We start from the raw sequence: 19,065 nt of genomic DNA on the forward strand, positions 1-19,065 counted from the left end.
GTAAGTACATCCTTTAATAGTTTTAAAATAAAGTGGTAACATTTTTCCACTATGTGGAGCTCTCTTTTCTGTTCTGGGATGCCCTCATGACACCGCTGCCAGGAGGATTGATATAGGCACCTAGGAGAATCCATAGGCGTGTAAAGGCCTCGGCTGGGTAATAAGTCATAGCGTGATTGACCTCCTGTAATATGAGGTCAAAACATTAGCTGGTAAGCAGGCATTTTTGCATTTGGTGGTGGTGATATCACAAGAGGATCCTTTGGTAATCGTGGCAGGTGCCGATAATATCCAATCAAATTCTTACTACATCAGCACACGAGGACTTTATTTTTTTACTACTTTGCTATGTTATTTTGCTGATTCGCTCTGGTACACCATTTAATAATATTGTGGTAGTGCGACTCAATTTGTATTATATGATTTGAACTGTGTATATAGAAGAGTTGCTGCTTTAAGGGACTATTTCTACATACAATACAAATTAGCGTGATTTTTCTTCTTCTTTGATAAAATTTTATGTAGCTGTTGGGGAAGAAGTGAGAGGCAATACTATAGAGGGTCCCTTGAGTGACAGTAGATAGATACAATAGGTATTCCCGTGCTACCTGAACTAAATAAATAAGGTGTTTGGTAGCAACAAGCACCGACCAGGTCAAACAATAATTAAATACATACATAAAAAGAAAATGCATAATGAATCTACTATGCTAAATAAAATGAGTGATAAGTATGTGCATGTGAAATAGATAAAAAATTTCTTCAATATTATAGAGTATTAATAGAACTGGCGAACATGGTGGTTCCTCTATATATCAGAAAGTGGGAGAAGGAATTGGATAGTAAGCTCAAAGATCCGGAAGTGTGGCAGATATTGAGAAGGGTTAATGCCACTTCGGTCAACTGCAAGTTATTGGCGCTGAACTACAAGTGTCTGGCGAGAATGTACATGACCCCCGATAGATTACATAAATTCCAGAAGAAAAATTCGCAATTATGCTGGCGGGGATGCAAAGAAATAGGGACAATGGCGCATATCTGGTGACGGTGCCCAGAAATTAAAAAATTCTGGGGGGAGGTAAGGGGAATAATCAAAGAGATCACCAATATTGCTATCCCTGACGACCCCTATTTCATAAGAGTGAAATGCCCACGAAGACTTACCTGAAAACTTTAATACCACAGCTCACTAATGTGGCCAATAGCCTTATAACTAGATTTTGGCAAGTGAAAGGAAGACCCACGATGCAGGACTGGTTCAATAAAATTAATGAAATTCAAAGTCTAGAGTATCTCAGGTTTAGCGAAGGGACGGGAATGGAAGTTTTTGAGATGAAATGGAGGGAATGGGTGGAGTACAAAGGTTCATCGAGAGCTGCTAAGGCCCCAATGTTGCTAACAAGCAAAGAAAGTGTTTCCACCTCTCAGGCTGACACTGACCCAGGTGTAAGTAGAAGTTTCAGAGCAGAAGAGCTCCAGGTGCTGGCTGAATGCTAGGCAAAGCAGGCTTGAATGGAGGAGAAGATTTGGATGCCGCACACTGGATGTAGTCAAAAAATTTCACTTTATTGAAAAAATGGGATCATCAAAACAACAAGACTGTCATGCAGAAAGTACAGGTAAGCTGACGCGTTTCGCACTCAGGACTGAGTGCTTACTCATAGCTTACTTACCTGTACTTTCTGCATGACAGTCTTGTTGTTTTGATGATCCCATTTTTTCAATAAAGTGAAGTTTTTTGACTACATCCAGTGTGCGGCATCCAAATCTTCTCTTCCATTCAAGCCTGCCCCAATGTTGCTAGACGGTGAAATTCAGATATGGTGAGAAGAGTGGAAACTGGTTAAGATAGGAGTGGAGTAGGAGTTGGAGATGGGGTGAAGTAAGAGAGGTGAGGCCGGGGGGGAGGGGGGGGAAGAGGGTGGGAGGGCTGGGAGTGCTCTAGGATGGTTTGAAAGAGGGAAGTATATCGAAACTGGGTTTTTCTAAGATATATTTGATTTGTAATAAAGCTGAAAAAAATGCCACGATGATGTGAAGGGACGAGATTGAGCTTTAAAGTTGACACACTTTCCTGGAAAAATACTTCGCTGAAGTGGCAAAAAAAAAAACAAAAAAAAAATTCCTTCAATATAGTGCGTGCACCAAAGACAATATAAATCTAAACATAATAAAGTGCAAGTGCCAAAAAAATTCACACTGAATAGTATCTTGAAAGAAGGTGCTAGTGTTTATAGTGCTGGATTTCAACTAGCATAAATGACTATGTGACTTGGGTGATCCTTTCCTTCGGTGCAATTCCACCTAAAGGTGCAGTGGCTCCTTACCTTACTGCTGTAAGGTAACAGCGTAAGAATAGCCAGGGGTGATCCAGATTCTAGGGTTCTGAAAATGATCTATAAGTATAAGTATTTCCTTATCAGTTACGATCTGTATGGAGCCTGGTGAATACTTGTTATATATAAGTGTTTTCTTTCTCTTTCTCTGGGTCACCATTTGCATAATGCTAGCTGGACATCATTCACTTCTCTCAAAATAAATTCCTGCTATCACCGGCATCCAATGGCGTTATGACTACCTGTCTGTGAGGGGCTTTGTCTGTGAGGGGCAGATCCTCAACTATCACTCTCTACATTCCGTACGGCGGCACTGACAGCCCATACAAGGCCCCGCCCACTTCTACGGTTCTCCGCGGGACGTCAAGTATTGGCAGGAAGCCAGAATGAGAGAGTGAGAGCGATAACACCACATTTTACACACCTGCTCCCCATTCACTTCTGAGACCTTGTAACTAACGAGTCACATGACACCGGGGAGGGAAATTGTCGAATTGGGCCCAATTTGGACATTTTCACTTAGGGGTGTACTTACTTTTGTTGCCAGCGGTTTAGATATTAATGGCTGTGTGTTGAGTTATTTTGAGGGGACAGCAAATTTACACTGTTATACAAGCTGTACATTCACTACTTTACATTGTAGCAAAGTGTCATTTCTTCAGTGTTGTCACATGAAAAGATATAATAAAATATTCACAATAGTGAAGGGTGTATTCACTATTGTGAGATACTGTATGAATAGCATAAAATACTATAAACGCACATCTAATCATATGGCAAGATTTTTGTTGAGATAATTGGTCTAGCAACAGGGTCTCTTTAAATAACATAGCTTCAATAAGCCATTGAATTTTATCATAGACATTCAGAGGGTTTTCGTTTTGGCTGTTACAACAGGGTCATCCATTCTCATCAGTCAAGAGCTAAGAGCAGAGGTACTCCGCGTTAATCTTATGTTGCATTGTCTGCGACCTCATTGTATACCTTCGTGGTTGCGGCACTGAATTCGCTTGTCACAGATGAGTCATTTTAATAGGCATCGCTGTTTTTACAGTGTAATTCCTGCAGTCAATCATACAATCCTCTTTAACCATGTGTTTTTAATGTCTAAAGCTTTTTTTTTCCCCGTCTGTGGAAATTCCCGACCATTCAGGTACACGTGAGGCTTGTCCTGAAGTGCAGCTGTGTTTTGCACGTAGCGCATCCCCCCCCCCCCCCTTCTTTAGCAATTACTAAATGACAATCGTTAAGTGTCCTATACAATTTTTTATCCCAGTTCAAGTGTGCTGCACGTAAATGTTAGAAGTGGAACTGTTTTAAGAAAAAATAAACCTCTCCAGATCAACCCTAAGCAACAAAAAAAAAGATTTTAGCAGATACTAGCCTGCTTCTCTTTTGTAAATACTTTAAATACTTAAAGCAAGGCTAGACTGTTTGATGAAAATAAGTGTTTAATGGCAGGGCCTGTATAACACATGATCAGTCTCATTTGTCCTTAGGTCTATCAGTCCCTGGTAGACCTAAGGAAAAGCAGCCAATAAAAATATGTCACTAAAGTTCTTGGTACAGGGAGTTTGAGCTCAAGCTCTGTGTAGATGGTAAGGAAAAGTAGTGATCTAACTTAAAGCGGGGTTTTACCCAAATTTTGAACATTATCTCTATGCATTCTCTTCCTTGTCTAGATGCTGACATGCTATGTAAAAAAATTTAAATCGCTGTAATTACCTTTTTTTTTGCTAATCTTCTTAGCACTTCCTGGTATTCCTCCCATGGGAGTAGGCGAGTTTCTAGCCTCTCCCAGACCTCCCACAGTCCCCTGGGAGCTAGTCTCAGGCTTCCCAGCATGCATTGTGCAACAGCGTCATCACAACATCTCGGTGAATGCTGGGAGCACAGCATTCACCGCATCCAGGAAATACATGCTTGTGGGCTTCAAATGCCCACAATGAAGATGGAAACCGCCTTCAGTGAATTTTATAAGTTATTCTTTACAACGAAATCGGACACAGGCGGACTTATTACACAGAACATGTGAGTAGATAATCATGAGAAGAAAAGTTTGTGAATGAACTCCAAAAAAAAAAAAACGATAGATAGGTGGACCCCCGCTTTAAGGAAATGATTCCGGACAGCTGCACTTCCAAAAATCCTTTTATTGAAGCTTCGTATGACAATTGGTTGACAGATGGAGCAGGGGACAAAGAGGTAGACGCGTTTCGCTCAAATCTTAGGAATCATTTCCTTTTGTTACACAGCATGCGAGCTGGGCTAGCACCTGACTAGTGTATGTGGGCATTCAACCAGATCCTCACTCACCTGGAGTGGCTTTTCTTGTTTCATTAGTGATCTAACCTCTAGAGCAGTGGTCTCCAAACTGTGGCCTGCGGCCCTTTGCTTGTCTTTATCTGGCCCTTGGGGCACTATTCCTCCCACTGACACCATCAAGGGGACACCATTCCACTCACTGACACCAACAGTAGGGAACCATTCCTCTCACTGACACCGACAATAGGACATTTTTCCATCCACTGACACCAGTGATGGGGCACTATTCCTCCCACTGATATAAACAATTAGGTACTATTCCTCCAAGTAATACCAATAATGGGGCACTATTCCTCCTAATGACTACAAGCATTATGTATTTTTTTTACTCCCACTGATGTTGGGGCATTTTCTACTCTCACTGGCCACCCCGGCCCCCCTAAAGTATGAACAACAGTAAATTGGCCCTTTGTTTAGAAAGTTTGGAGACCCCTGTTCTAGAGCACGGAGATGAGAATTATGGCCTGTACTATGGCTAATAGGAAGATATATTTAAATTATATTTTTGGAGCACCTATGGAAACCCCTGACTGAACACTACATATCCTTCACTTTTCACATGGACTCTCTGGCTTTGTAAATTGTCAAAAAAAACATACATAGTACAAATGTGAAGCTACACATGGCTAGTCCAAAAAGCTTAAAAACAACCTTATTGCTCTAGCAGAAATGAGAACACTCCACCCACACTTTTCTCTGATGCATTTTGCTCCCTGCTGGGGCTTAAGCATAGAGGTTATTAAGCTCCAGCAGGAGTTGAAACGCATTAGGCATGAGTGGAGTGTCCTCATTTCTGTTTGATCAATAAAGTTGTTTTAAGCTATTCAGACGAGCAATGTAGGGGTTAACTTGAAAATTAATGAAGCAGACAGGAGATCTAGGACAACTTGCCAGTCTTGGGTCTCAAGGCTAGTTCCCATGCAGTTCTGTGCAGGGAAGCCTGGCTTCATGTCTACTCTTCTTGTATACTATTACATGAAGAGGAAGGTTTATGAGACTATGTACCCCCTTTCCATTGATTCTTTCACCTATCGTGTTATCTAATTTCTCAAGTTATTTAATCATCCTTCTTATAATACAATGCGCCTCAAGTGATATTTCATTGGTGAGAAAAATGGTGGTGTTTGGTGAATGCATGAAGACTAATGTAGAAGGTGTGGAGTCGACTTACACTGTGGAGATATACACCTCTCTGCATCCAATGCTGGGATAATCAGGCAAGCTAAGATTTATATTTTTGTGACATTTATACTACCTTTACTTGATATTGTTTAATTTCTAGAATCTTAGGTCTCTCTATAGATAAAACAGGATGGGCTCTAGAGTAACAATGCCCAGGTCTTTCTGAAAGTCAGCAACAGTCTGATATATGTGGTGTCCATCGTTAAGCGTGAATCCTGAAGAAACTATTAACAGCGAAACAAACTAACTGTCTAACACTGTACTGGTTTTATACAATATAATTTTACTTTTGATGGCAATTCATCTTTTTAATATGATACAATAAAATTATGTTTTTATGCTATTAAAGGTTCTATTCTTCCTCATTTGTTGCCACATTTAAAGTCCCTTCCCCTGTGATTGTTGAGGTCCCTTCCTCCTTTTTCGGATGTGGCCCCTCATCTTACAGGGTTGTGGTTTGTTATGATATGTGATATCTACCATGAAAATGTTGTTGTGTAAGGCTGGGTCTCACATGGAGCGGATCCGTTGGACGGTCTCTGCTACCTCAGCAGAGGATCAATTGGTTGATCCTTGCTGAGCAGGCAGATGACAGGTCCGTCTCTGCTCACTATGCAGGGACGGACCTGTCAGAGCTCCGCTGTCCTCTATGGGGAGATCCTGTCCATTTTCATCCGATCCCATCCAATCTGCTGGAAGGATGGCGAACAAATCGCCACCCCCCTGTTTCGAGCGGATCTTGTCGGATTGGATGGCAGGCAGGTGTCAGTGAACACATCTTCGCTGACATTCGCCTGCCCATAGAAGTCAATGGGTGGCCCGCTCGGATCCGTCTGAAAAACAGACAGGCAGATCCGAACAGTCCAATCGAGTGAAAGGGGCCTAAGACATGTTCTCACAACTTTTCATGTCTCAAAATAATGTACACTGTTCATGTAACTTCTGTCTGCATTAAAACAATACAAAACAATAAAAGAAAAAAGCAAGAAAAACACCAGAATTGTGTTTTATCAGTTTTATGTGAAGAATAAGTATACCCAAATAGAAAAATACAGTATGTTGTACAGTGGTGGCTGGTGCTCCATTTTTTTGGGGGGGGCGCAAACAAATCACACCCCTCCGTCACTCGCCTGCAATCCCAGTCCCCCCCAGCCCCAGTAAATACCAGGATAGAAGATAGAAAGCACAGTAGATCGGGATAGACGGTGGGGTCGTCGCTCTCCTGCTCCCCGAGCAGTGTCATCTCAGTGTCCAGTTGCTGGGGGGATGGGGACGTTGCTGAGCTTGGTTCCCCCGAGTAAGAATGGGTAAGAAGTGCCCAGATAGAAGAAGCCAGCTCGGACCAGGTGATGGAGGGACACCAAGCCCGACCAGTCACCGAAGCAGAGGACGTTCTGGAGATCGGACAGTCGCTTCTCCTTTCGGCCACTTCCTGATTGGCCGAGAGTGGTAGCAGGAAGACAATAGCAAATTTTAATTTGCTACTTGTGACAGACTCACCCGGGATAGAGGCTTTTGGAGGGGATTGAATGTGAGCCTCTTGCCTACAGATTATGGGCCCTGGCATTTGGGGTACCCTTGAGATTGGCTTCGGGTCCTTGTCCCCCAGGACACACAGACTCTGGGGACCCTGTATTTGCCATAGTAGCAATAGTGACTGAGTCATACTGTGAGAAGATGCTAATGTCATCAACTCCACTCACCTGTCTGATGTCAGCTATAATGTGTTTAATGTAAATGAGTTTAGTCTGGCTTACCACAGGTTCTAAGGGTATTCAACTCATTGTTGTTTGTTCTAATTAACCCTGTGTTGATGTTTATGGTAATGTGTGTTGAATAGTCAATGAGCTAGGAGACGTAGTCACCTAGTCTGGGTAAATGATTTAGTAAATTAGCTCATGTTAATTAGGTTACAGTTGTATTGTTAGAGGAGGTTCCAACAGCATATAAAGTCTTGTAATTTTGATTCTAAATAGAGTTAGTCCATGTTAGCAGTGAAGCAAGTGTCGCCTTGTTTTGTGCTTGGAAGCGTTTGGAATATCTGATATCTGTATCCAGACTACAAGGAAGTGGTATACTGACGGAAGCACTCAAGCGGAGTGTGGGACGTTCCGTGACACTACTGTCACACAAGTGGGTGGGCTTGGGGCGCAGTGCTCTGTGCCCCGAGCCCACACTTTTTGAAGCCAATTAGAGCCTCAGGCTCTAATCATGTGCTTCTAAAAAGAAAAGAAAAAAAAAACACCATTGAAATCGATGCATCCAGTGCCCTGCATGTAGATTAGGGGCCGAGCACATGGAAATTAGGGGGCCGGCGCCCCTGCACCCCTAATGGAGTGGCCGCCACTTATGGCTTACTGTCCTGAGATGCTGTGGTTGCATTTGTTTCCTTTTTTCAAACTACAATCATTTTTAGTAATTACCTGTTGTGCTTCCCAAAAATGCAGGGTCCTTGTCATCTTCTTTGAGATACATGAAGAATATTATCCTTCCTAGCTATCTTCTGTAAACAACCAATGGTCTTTCCTACCATGTAATGGAGATGAAGAGATATTAGTATGTTTGTAGTTCATATCAGAACAGCAGCCTAGGGTGACAACCATGGCTCCCTCCATTGATACAGTGGTGGAGTGATGTAGCCACCAAGACTACCAGATGAAAATAAAGTACAAGAAGCTTGAAAAAAAAAACAACAAAAATAAATGCAACCGCCACACCAAGGCCTAATAAACTGCATTATATTATACTTTTGGTTCAGGGATACACTTTAAAGTATATGTCTGTGTAAAAAGTGTTGTCAGCCCTGCCCAGTTCTTCCATGCTGAGCTACAGAACTTCTCTCCCCTACATATCTTCATAACATAGGGGAGTGTTCTTTATTTCACCCGAGGAGACAGTTATGATTTAACTGCTTTTAGCCCTCGTTCACATTGAATGTAGCTTTAAAATCGTGCAACTTCATCTGAAATCGCACACTTTCAAAGCTGTATGTTAGCGCGACTTCAGGTGCAACTTGGAAGACATCTGTGCGGCTTCATGCACATATGTCTATGCAAATTGCACCTGAAATCTGCAAAAGTACTGCAGGAACTACTTTTTAAAATTGATGCGGCACCGCAAAGTTGGCGCTGCACTGTTTTGAGCAGTGCCATTGCCGACAATAGGGTGCGACTTGTCATGCAATTTGACCTGTCAAATCGCAAGACATGTCACTCTGGTGTGAATGGGGACTTAAGGAAGTTTTAACTACCTGCTCTACTCAAAATGATAAAAGTTTTTAGGTATACTTTAAGATTATAAGCCATTATGCTAGTTAAATGACAGTTGGTATTTTTCATCGTTAGGATTTGTTCATTTCGTTAGGAAATCAGTTCTCACTATTGGAAAATATCACTTCATCTTATGCCACTGTTTATTAAAGTGGAACTAACCCCTCCTGTCCTTTTCAGCAAAGGAAGCTGCCATTTTAGCCTCTATTTGATCTGTAACTGCCATGATGCTGCACATGTGATCAGTTATGACACCAGCCATTTGATGGTTTAACAGTTTGGTTGAGAACACAAGCAAATGTGACAACATTCCCACCATGCTGGGAATGTAACCATTTTTGAAACCGTGAAATTGATGGGTTTAGTTCCACTTTAATTTTACACATCTTCTTTTTGGAGCTATTGAGTCTGTTATATACCTACCCGTGAATGTATTCATTTTTTTTTTTTTTTTATGTGAATCAGTTTACTTTCCTTCCAATTATTTGCCTTGCTTGGTATAAAGAAACATAATGAAACATTTAATGAAGAATTCTTCTTGCCCAAACCAACCAATTGGACTGTTAGTTGTATTCTCCCATAGGGTAGCAAGAGAATAAATAGGGGGATATAATTTGTGCTTATTACAAATAACACATTTATTACATTATTTACAGAGTTAATGAGACAATAAGATAGTCTTGTTCCATCAAGGTTGACAACATTTGGCATACTTGTGTTTTAACTTGTTTTTAAACCCCTTCAACTGTTTTTTGTCTTTTTTTGTGATACTAAAGTCTCATTTTTTTTTTGTTTAAAAATAACAAATATGTTATACTTACCTGCTCTGTGCAGTAGTTTTGCACAGAGCAGCCCAGATCCATCTCTTCTCGGGTCCCTTGCTGGCGCTCCTGGCCCCTCCCTCCTGTTGAGTGCCCCCACAGCAAGCAGCTTGCTATGGGGGCACCCAAGCTGACCCGCAGCTCTGTGTGTCTATTTGGACATGGAGCCGTGACTAGTCCCCGCCCCCTCTCTCCTCATTGGCTCACTGACTTTGATTGACATCAGTGGGAACAATGGCACTCTGATGCTGTCTCAGCCAATGAGGAGGGAGAGTCTCGGGCAGCCGAGTCTCTCCTGCAACATCGCTGGATCGAGATGGGCTCAGGTAAGTATTAGGGGGGCTGCTGGACACAGAAGGTTTTTTTTATTTTATTGCAATGCATTAAGATAAAAAAAAAAAACCTTCTGCCTTTAGAACCACTTTAAATTATAATTAATTCAATTCAATTCAATTTATTTTACACCTGCAAATTTATTTTGTTATTGTGTAGCAGCCTGAATTGCATTTTCCTTTTGAAATGTCATCTGTACAGTTCATTTGTTGTTATCCTATACAGCATATCAGTGGTCTGCAAACTGCAGCCCTTTGCTAGCCTTAATCCAACCCTTAGGGCAGTATGCCTCTCACTGATACAAGGCACTATTAATCCCACTGCCACCAACAATGAGGCCCAATTCCTCCTACTAATACCAATAATGGGGTACTATTGTTTTCACTGACACCAATCATGGGGCACCATTTTTCACATCAGTACCAATTATGGGACACTATTCCTCCTACTTCTGACCGCAGGTGCTATGTAAATGTAGCATTGCTCCCGCAGGAACTGGAATACTTGTCCATGGGCTTCCCACTGATTATCCTGCAGCCAGTTACACTGTTTTTCACACAGCTAGGGCCGTCTTTTCGCATGGGCACACTGGGCAGTTGCCCAGGGGTCCCACTTGCCTGGGGGGGCCCCACCTGCCCAGCAACCCCAGCCAGGGCCGGACTGGCCTGCCGGGATACCGGGAAATTTCCTTGGGGCAGCTTTGAGTTGTGGCTGCAGTGCTCCGCTCTCTCTTTCCCTCTCTCCTCCTCCTGTGTTTCACGGAGCTGGCTGGGTCTGTGTTCGGTGGCACGCTGTAACAAGGTCCCGCCCCCCCAAGACTGGCTTGTGTAATAGTAGATTGATTCAGTGTTCCGCCTATCACACGAGCCGGTCTAGGGGGGCGGGACCCAGCCGGCTCCATGATACACAGGAGGAGATGCTCGCTGTGTGTGTGTTACCAGGAGTCTGTATTAATTGGCACAGTGATGCTGCATTCATGGGCATAGTGAGGGTGTAATTGTGGGCACAGTGAGACTGCATTCATGGCCACAGTGAGGCTGTAATGGTGGGCACAGTGAGGGTGCAATGGTGGGCACAGTGAAGCTGCAATGGTGGGCACAGTGAGGCTGCATTCACGGGCACAGTGAGGCTGCAATGGTGGGCACAATGAGGCTGCATTCACAGGCACAGTGAGGCTGCAATGGTGGGCACAATGAGGCTGCATTCATGGGCACAGTGAGGCTGCAATGGTGGGCACAGTGAGGCTGCATTCACAGGCACAGTGAGGCTGCAATGGCGGGCACAATGAGGCTGCATTTACGGGCACAGTGAGGCTGCAATGGTGGGCACAATGAGGCTGCATTCATGGGCACAGTGAGGCTGCAATGGTGGGCACAGTGAGGCTGCATTCACTGGCACAGTGAGGCTGCAATGGTGGGCACAGTGAGGCTTCAATGGTGGGCACAGTGAGGCAGCATTCACGAGCACAGTGAGGCTGCAATGGTGGGCACAGTGAGGCTGCAATGGTGGGCACAGTTAGGCTGCATTCATGGGCACAGTGAGGCTGCAATGGTGGGCACAGTGAGGCTGCAATGGTGGGCAGAGTGAGGCTGCAATGGTGGGCAGAGTGAGGCTGCAATGGTGGGCACAGTGAGGCTGCATTCACGGGCACAGTGAGGCTGCATTCACGGGCACAGTAAAGCTGCATTTGATGGGCAATCGCGCGTGATTGTGTAGACAGGGCCCCAGTTCTCTGTATTGCCAAGGGGCCTATAATGCTCTTAAGATGGCACTGCACACAGCCAGGTGCACACACTCTTCCGCTCATTGTCTCCAATGACCAGTTTAGGGGATTATTTTTTATGATTTATTTGGAGAACTTGGATAGAAGGGAATTAGTAGGATACTCCATATGAACTATGCACAGGTGAGGGCAACTCTCTCTGTAGAACTGTGGAAGCAGATGATCTGCTGAACCATACAGAGTCTGTATGGAAGAATAAGTCCCTCTATAGCAGAAAAGACTCAGTGGACTTTGTCATTAGTCTCAAGTCTTTAAGACACTAGCCAGTGTCTCCTTTAGCTCACACACTCAGTTTTCTGACTTCTACGACCAGAGGGAGATTTCAGGAACACACACAGTCTCATGGATACCTTCCAGGTCTGTACTCACAAAATGTCCAGGGACAGCTGGTAGCCTCCTTCTAACTTCCAAGCGACACTCTATACCAGTGACACACGACCAGATCCGTAGACTATCTCCCTCAGTCAGCTTGCACAGGAACCCTGGGTTGTAGCTTGCAGGCTCCAGGCCCTCAGATTTGCAATAATACATAATCTCAGTTATAATAAAATTACATTTATAACAAGTGTCTCCCTGAAGGTATTATAAATTAATGATCAGTTAGATACCAAACAACCCTGTATTACACATGGTGGAAGCTATGGTTTGGTGTGTAAAGGATTCCCTGCAGAGTTACCCACCCCAGTGGTGCTTAGATTGTTGTTCCACAAGCTGCAAAATCTCTGCTCAGGGTGTGGCTGGGACTGTCACATTTGGCAGCAGTGGGACTGGAATTTGCAATGGCAGTAGTGGGATTTGTGACTGCCACCATCACACTTTGCACTGTATTAAACTCACAAGTAAAACCAAATGAAAACAAGTTTTAGACAGCCTTATACACAGCCATCTTTATCTTTCCATACTCTTATGGCTAATCAATTTCTCTGTCTAGACAATGACATTTTTTGCAGATATGTATCCCACAATAGGGATAAAACTTTTTCGCGGAAGGGAGTTTAACAAGACACATGGCCACTCATTAAAATTTGAGAAGAAAAGAGGTTTAAACTTAAACTACGTAGAGGGTTCTTTACTGTAAGAGCGGCAAGGATGTGTAATTCCCTTCCACAGGCGGTGGTCTCAGCGGGGAGCATCGATAGTTTCAAAAAACTATTAGATTAATACTGACATATAATCACACACACAGGTTGGACTTGATGGATTTGTGTCTTTTTTCAACCTCCCCTACTATGTAACTATGTACAGCTGTTATGACTATGCTACTTAGGTTTGGTTTCTGTGTAATTTTGAGGTCATATTTTTCTTTGTTGTTTTACTATGAGACATTTGTGGTAAATTGGGCCCATGTTGACTTTTAAATATGTAGCAGTTTGATACCCCTGTAACTTGACAAAAGACAGTACAGGTGGATTTTAAGGACATGGGGGATTAAGCTTCTTCTCAGACTATATTGTCACAGCATTATCTTCCACTGCAAATATTGCTTGTTTCTTCAGCACCAGACAGAGAAAACTTTAGTACTTAGAACAAAATGGCTGCCCCCACACCTCGTCTGCTTAACAAAAATCTGAGGATGCCATCGAGACAGAGCACTGGAGTCTTTATCCCCAGTGCAAAGAGACTAATGACCAAAAATATTTAACTGACAGCAATTTCCAGGTCATAACTGAAGGGGGCTTAAAAGGTGGCTAAAGGCTTGGACTGGTAAAAGAACGATAAGTGCAGGAAGCAAAATCTGACTTCCCTAAAGTGAAAACCTGTTGGTTGGTGTGGGCCAGTGCTGCATGCCTTTGTACATTTTTTAACAAATTCTTTATGGTGCCCTTGTTCCTCCAACTGCCAGGATCGTGTGGCAAGTTTGAGTAGGACTTAAAATTAACCTGTTGCTTTTTTAAAAAATGAACTGTCCCACTAAAGAGGGCTTCCCAGCCTTTAGAGCTAAGCACTGCTAGTTGCCATTCCCCAATCCAATAACACTTCCCTTATTGGTCACCGCAGAACTTTAACTGAAGGAGGATTGTTAGCAGGGATTAAAGTGTATGCTTAAAGTATACAGTATGTAAACCATAGCAACAATTTGTTCCCTTTAGATCTGTTAAATGTACAGTACCATTAAAAGTGTTGTTATACCTGTTCAATAATTGCAACAAAATACCTATTGATAGTGTGTTTTGGATTTAAAGCTGTCCTGTGTCCACTTCCTGTGTTATCTCAGGGGATCCTTACAGTTAATATTTTGCATTAGTGCTATGAAGGTTATGACAATGGGAGGGATTCTTTAAAGTGGATGTAAACCTGATTCATGAAATTTGACCGGGGCACATATATCTGCAGTGTTTTCTTTTCTCTCTCCAAAGCCCTAAGTCCCGTGTCTTTCTGCTGCTCCATTCTTCTGTTATCAGGATGATAACTTCTGACAAGTTGTCTGACAACCGATATAAAACCAGCCTGAAATTTGTGTCAGGGTGGGTGCTATAAATAGATTAGCAGAGAGCTGGTCTTTTCACAGCACAGTTCTGCACATTCCTTCCTTCCTTCCTCCTCCTATGTGGAGAGGGTGTGTGTGCCTTTACTCCAATCAGCTGTCACACAGTGTATGCCAAGACTTCACTCCCAGTGCTGAACAGGAAGAGAATTTTTGTTAACACAATGTGCACTTTCTAAAGAATATAGCAAGCGGAAGACAGCAGATATACCTGTAAAACTTATGCAGGGAGATTTGTTTCATCTCTGTGTATCATCTGAGGCTGTTCACTTCACTGGGTATATGTAAGGGTTTAAATCCATTTTAATTTAACAAAAGACAACTGGACAGGGCTGACACCAAAGCTTGCTATTTTAATCCACAGAAAGGTCATTAGGTGTCATTCCACAAGAGGAAATTAGGAGCTAAGTACATTTCTTGCAGATCAACTGGGATTTTTCTGTACTTGTAGGATGTTCAAAGGGATAAACTATGTCAAAATGAACATGTACTGAAGGGATATACTAAATATTTTTTTTATTTTGCCCTGACACTATGAAAATCAGGTGAACGCCCCCCAGATAAAATAAAAATAAAAATAAGAGAGACATCCAAGTGAGAGATTTTTGGTCAATAAAGAAAATGATGTGTATCTTGCAGTATCTGTTCTTAAAGGGAGTTCCGCCTGGGGAAAAAAAAAAAAATAAAAGTCAGCAGTTACAAATACTTTAGCTGATGACTTTTAGTTTATGAACACTTACCTGTCCAGGGAGCCCGTGATATCGGTACACATCAACAATCAGCCTATTCAATGAACTCCATTTAGTCCGACAATCGGCTGTCGGGTGCTGCCATCTCCACTAAGGGAAACTGGCAGTGAAGCCATTCCATTTCATGGCTGGTTCCCTACTGGGCATGTGCGAAGCGTGCTGTGCTTTTTAATTGGCCCAGCGGTGGAGAAAGGAGTAGGGGACCGAACTTTCCAAGGGATGGCGCCACAGTGCCGTCTCCCAGAAGTGGGGACGGGGACCTGTCAAAAACAGGTCCCTGTTCCCTCCTCCCCTCTGAAAGGTTTCAAATGTGGCACCAGAGGGGGGGGGGGGGAGCAAATAAGCGGAGCTTCCACTTTTGGGTGGAAGTCCACTTTAAGTGGTGATTTTTCATTTTAAAAGATTAGGATTGATAACAGGTGCATTTTAAAAAATAACTGTTCTTTTAAAACACATTCACTCTTGTAATATGTCTAGGCAAATGAAGTAAGTTTGTAAGTATTACTTCTTACCTTATGTCCCTTCATGTCCTTTGGTAGTTGTCATCAAGGTCCTCACCAGTTTAAATTTACTTCTGCTAACTTTTCATCTTCAAAAACATGCAGGAGGCCCGAGGCTCTGAACATACAGAAATATATCAAAGAGCAAAGCTCCCAAGTGTCTCAGATGTTCCCCTTGTCCATGCCACCTACTCTTTTGGAGGGATTGATATTTTTGATATCATTAACATGTTCCTTCTAATCATTTTCAAATATTTACAACTATGAAAGGATCCCTTCTTAAGTTTGCTAAAAGTTGCCTGGCAAGCATTGGCTGGGGTGGGTTAAGATAAAGTAATGCATAAGTAATGATAAGTGAATATGACTGTTGTGGGGTCCATAGGCACAAAGGGCCCAGAGCTGACTACACAGTCATTTGTGCAGTTAGAAAAATAATATGTTCAATATATGTGAATAATATTAATGTATATACTGTTTGAGACTCCTATAGAATAGCTCTGAAAACAATTCGAATTTTGTATTACTAGAAGAACTGCATCAGAGATAATAGAGACAGATTATAGAGACATAGAGATTATAGACAGGGGCCCCTTAATATTTTTTTAATGTTTTTTTTAATATTATTTTATTATTATTATTTTTTGATGTTTATATGCCTTTTGGACAGAATTTGCCTTTGTTTTTGTTATATCTTTTTATTTCTTTCTAGAGCTTTGTCATCCGTGGTGGCTTTGGGAGCAAACATCATCTGCAACAAGATTCCAGGGTTGGCGCCTCGGCAAAGAGCCATCTGCGAGAGCCGCCCGGATGCTATTATAGTTATTGGAGAAGGGGCACAGATGGGGATCAATGAATGCCAGTATCAGTTCCGCTACTCCCGATGGAACTGCTCAGCACTCGGAGAGAGGACAGTATTTGGACAAGAGCTACGAGTAGGTAAGCAGTTTATTACCTATGTGGAAGGAATAGCAAAAATGTATTAATTTTGTTTTATCAAAACTGGCATCAGTCAAGCTTGTTCTATTTTTTGCTTTGGTATATAGTTGCACTGCTTTCTAAATGATTGCAGAACAAGTGCAAGCTGTAAAAACAGAAGTTGACTAAATGGAGTTAATTGAATAGGCTAATTGTTGATGTGAACCTGACATTTAGGCTGGAATTGATAATGTTCCAGAGGGGAAGGTTTCACAAGATGTCTGCTGGTACCTTACGGGCCCATTCATACTACATGCCTTGGGCTGCATTACTTAGTGCAGGCCCAATGCAATGACAAGTCAAATCTATTGTTTCCAGTATGCCCAATTCATGTCAATGTGCTGCGTTGGTGTGCACTGGGTAACAGTAGAACATGCTGCATTTAAACACAGTTCAAGGTGCTACTACAAGTCATAATGTGCTGCAACGCATGGTAAGTATAACAATAAAGTATTTTAGCTCCTGCTGTGAAAATAAATGTATGAACAGCATAGTGGTGGGAATCCAGCTTCAATGGTCAACAAATCCTCATACATCATTTGTGTGGGCATGACACTGTTGGTTGCTTTAGTGCCCCATTGGATAGCAGGATGGTAGGGTGGCACGAGCTGAGGGCTGTCTTGTAGGTGTTTTGTGATGCCTGTTTTTATTAACTAGTCTGTTCGTTTTAATGAGACATTTACTTTTACCCATAAGCTTAAAGTGTAAGTTCACCTTTACAGAAAAATCTGTAAGGTGAACTTACACAGGACCCCCTCCTCACCCCCCCCCCCCCAGTCCCGCTGACCTGTTGCGCGGCGATCTCCCATTCTGAGCCCCGGTATAGCTGCGTTAGGGGTCCGGGGCTTAGAATCCCCTCGGCATTCACGCGTCTTCTTCCCTGCTGACAGGACGGGCTATGCGGGGCTGATTCGTCGGCGCCGCCCATGTGACAGCGCCAACCAATTAGAAAGCTCCAAAACAGCCCTCCTGACAGGGTACGCTTTGGAGATTCAGCTGTGGGAATTTCTAAGCCCTGGACCCCTGACATGGCTATACTGGGGCTCAGAACGGGAGATCGCCACAGTCCAGGTCAGCGGGACTGATGGTGGAGGGGTGAGGAGAGGGTCCTGTGTAAGTTCACCTTACAGATTTTTCTGTAAAGGTGAACTTACCATTTAAGGCCTCATGCACACTGGATGTTTTTATATCTGCTGAGGTGACAATCGCGGTAAAAACATGCAAATAGAATCACGGGACGCCAAAAGCTCATGTACTTCTTTTGGGCGACAGGTGTTCCGTGATTCTGTTCACGTGTTTTTAATGCGATTCTCGCCCATCGAATCACAGGAAAATTGCTTTTGAAATCGACGGGCCACACACCAGAAACGCACGGGCCTCCCGCGATTTGCCGCTGTTCCGAATCGTGGGCAGAATTGCGGGCAAATTCCGCCCGCGATTCAGAACACGGAGATGTGAACTGAGCCTTACTCTGAAAAAAGCTGAAAACAGCTTAAAAACGGTAAAAAAAATGCTGAGAAGCGTGGCTAGTTGGCATTTATCAGCTTTTTTGGGCCATAAACTTTTCTGGGAGTATAGTTTTGCTTTAAAAAACTTAAAAAACGCTACAGCTAAAAAATGCCAAAAAAAACTACTACAAAAACGCAGAAAAACTCACTCTACAGTTACAGCTTTCTACAGCTAACATTACTGGCTTTTCTATAATGTCCTTAAAGAAACACCTAGTATCTAGTATCTCCAGCACTGAATCTATGTATTGGCAAGGGGTGCTGTGGTTTAAAGGTCTACTGAGGGATCCATTGGCACCGAGGATGGGGGGATGTAGTGTTGCTTGAGGGGAATCTACTGTTGTGTGTGCGGGGGGGGGGAGTGTCTTATGATGCTAAGGGGGAATCTAAGGTTGTGGGGGGGTCTTATGTTGCTGGGCAGGATCCACTGTTTGGGGGGGGTTATTGTTGTTGACTGCTGGAGAATCTATTGGTGCTGGTGGCAGATCTATTTTTGTTGGGGGTGGTTCCGGGGGGGGGGGGGGGTCTATTGTTTCTGGCTGCATTGGATCCATTGTATTGCTTTTCTTGGTCTCGAAATTCCATGCAAAACACTTAGCACCCCAAAAATAATACTTAGTTCTGTATTCTATAGGGTGAGCAGCACTGGGAGGTGGGTAGGGGGCAGAGATGAGTGATGGTGCTCGGAGGTGGGTAGGAATAGGAGACAAGCGGTGACTCGGTGCCAAACGTTTTGTCCAAGGTTGACAATGCACGTACCATATCTATGAAAGAGCAGCGTTTTCACCCTAGGACAGGA

General features: G+C 43.1%; 1 protein-coding gene across 2 annotated transcripts in view; it reads left to right on the forward strand.

The window, feature by feature from the left end:
- Positions 1 to 19,065, forward strand: part of WNT7B (Wnt family member 7B) — a 212,701-nt gene that overhangs the window by 107,169 nt on the left and 86,467 nt on the right. For both annotated transcript variants that reach the window (XM_073621909.1, XM_073621908.1), the window contains exon 2: positions 16,493 to 16,719. In XM_073621909.1, coding sequence (XP_073478010.1) covers positions 16,493 to 16,719 — 227 coding nt within the window. The remainder of the gene's footprint in view (positions 1 to 16,492; positions 16,720 to 19,065) is intronic.

The sequence above is a fragment of the Aquarana catesbeiana genome, linkage group LG03, assembly GCF_042186555.1.
Source record: "Aquarana catesbeiana isolate 2022-GZ linkage group LG03, ASM4218655v1, whole genome shotgun sequence".
NCBI classification, from domain to species: Eukaryota; Metazoa; Chordata; class Amphibia; order Anura; family Ranidae; genus Aquarana; species Aquarana catesbeiana.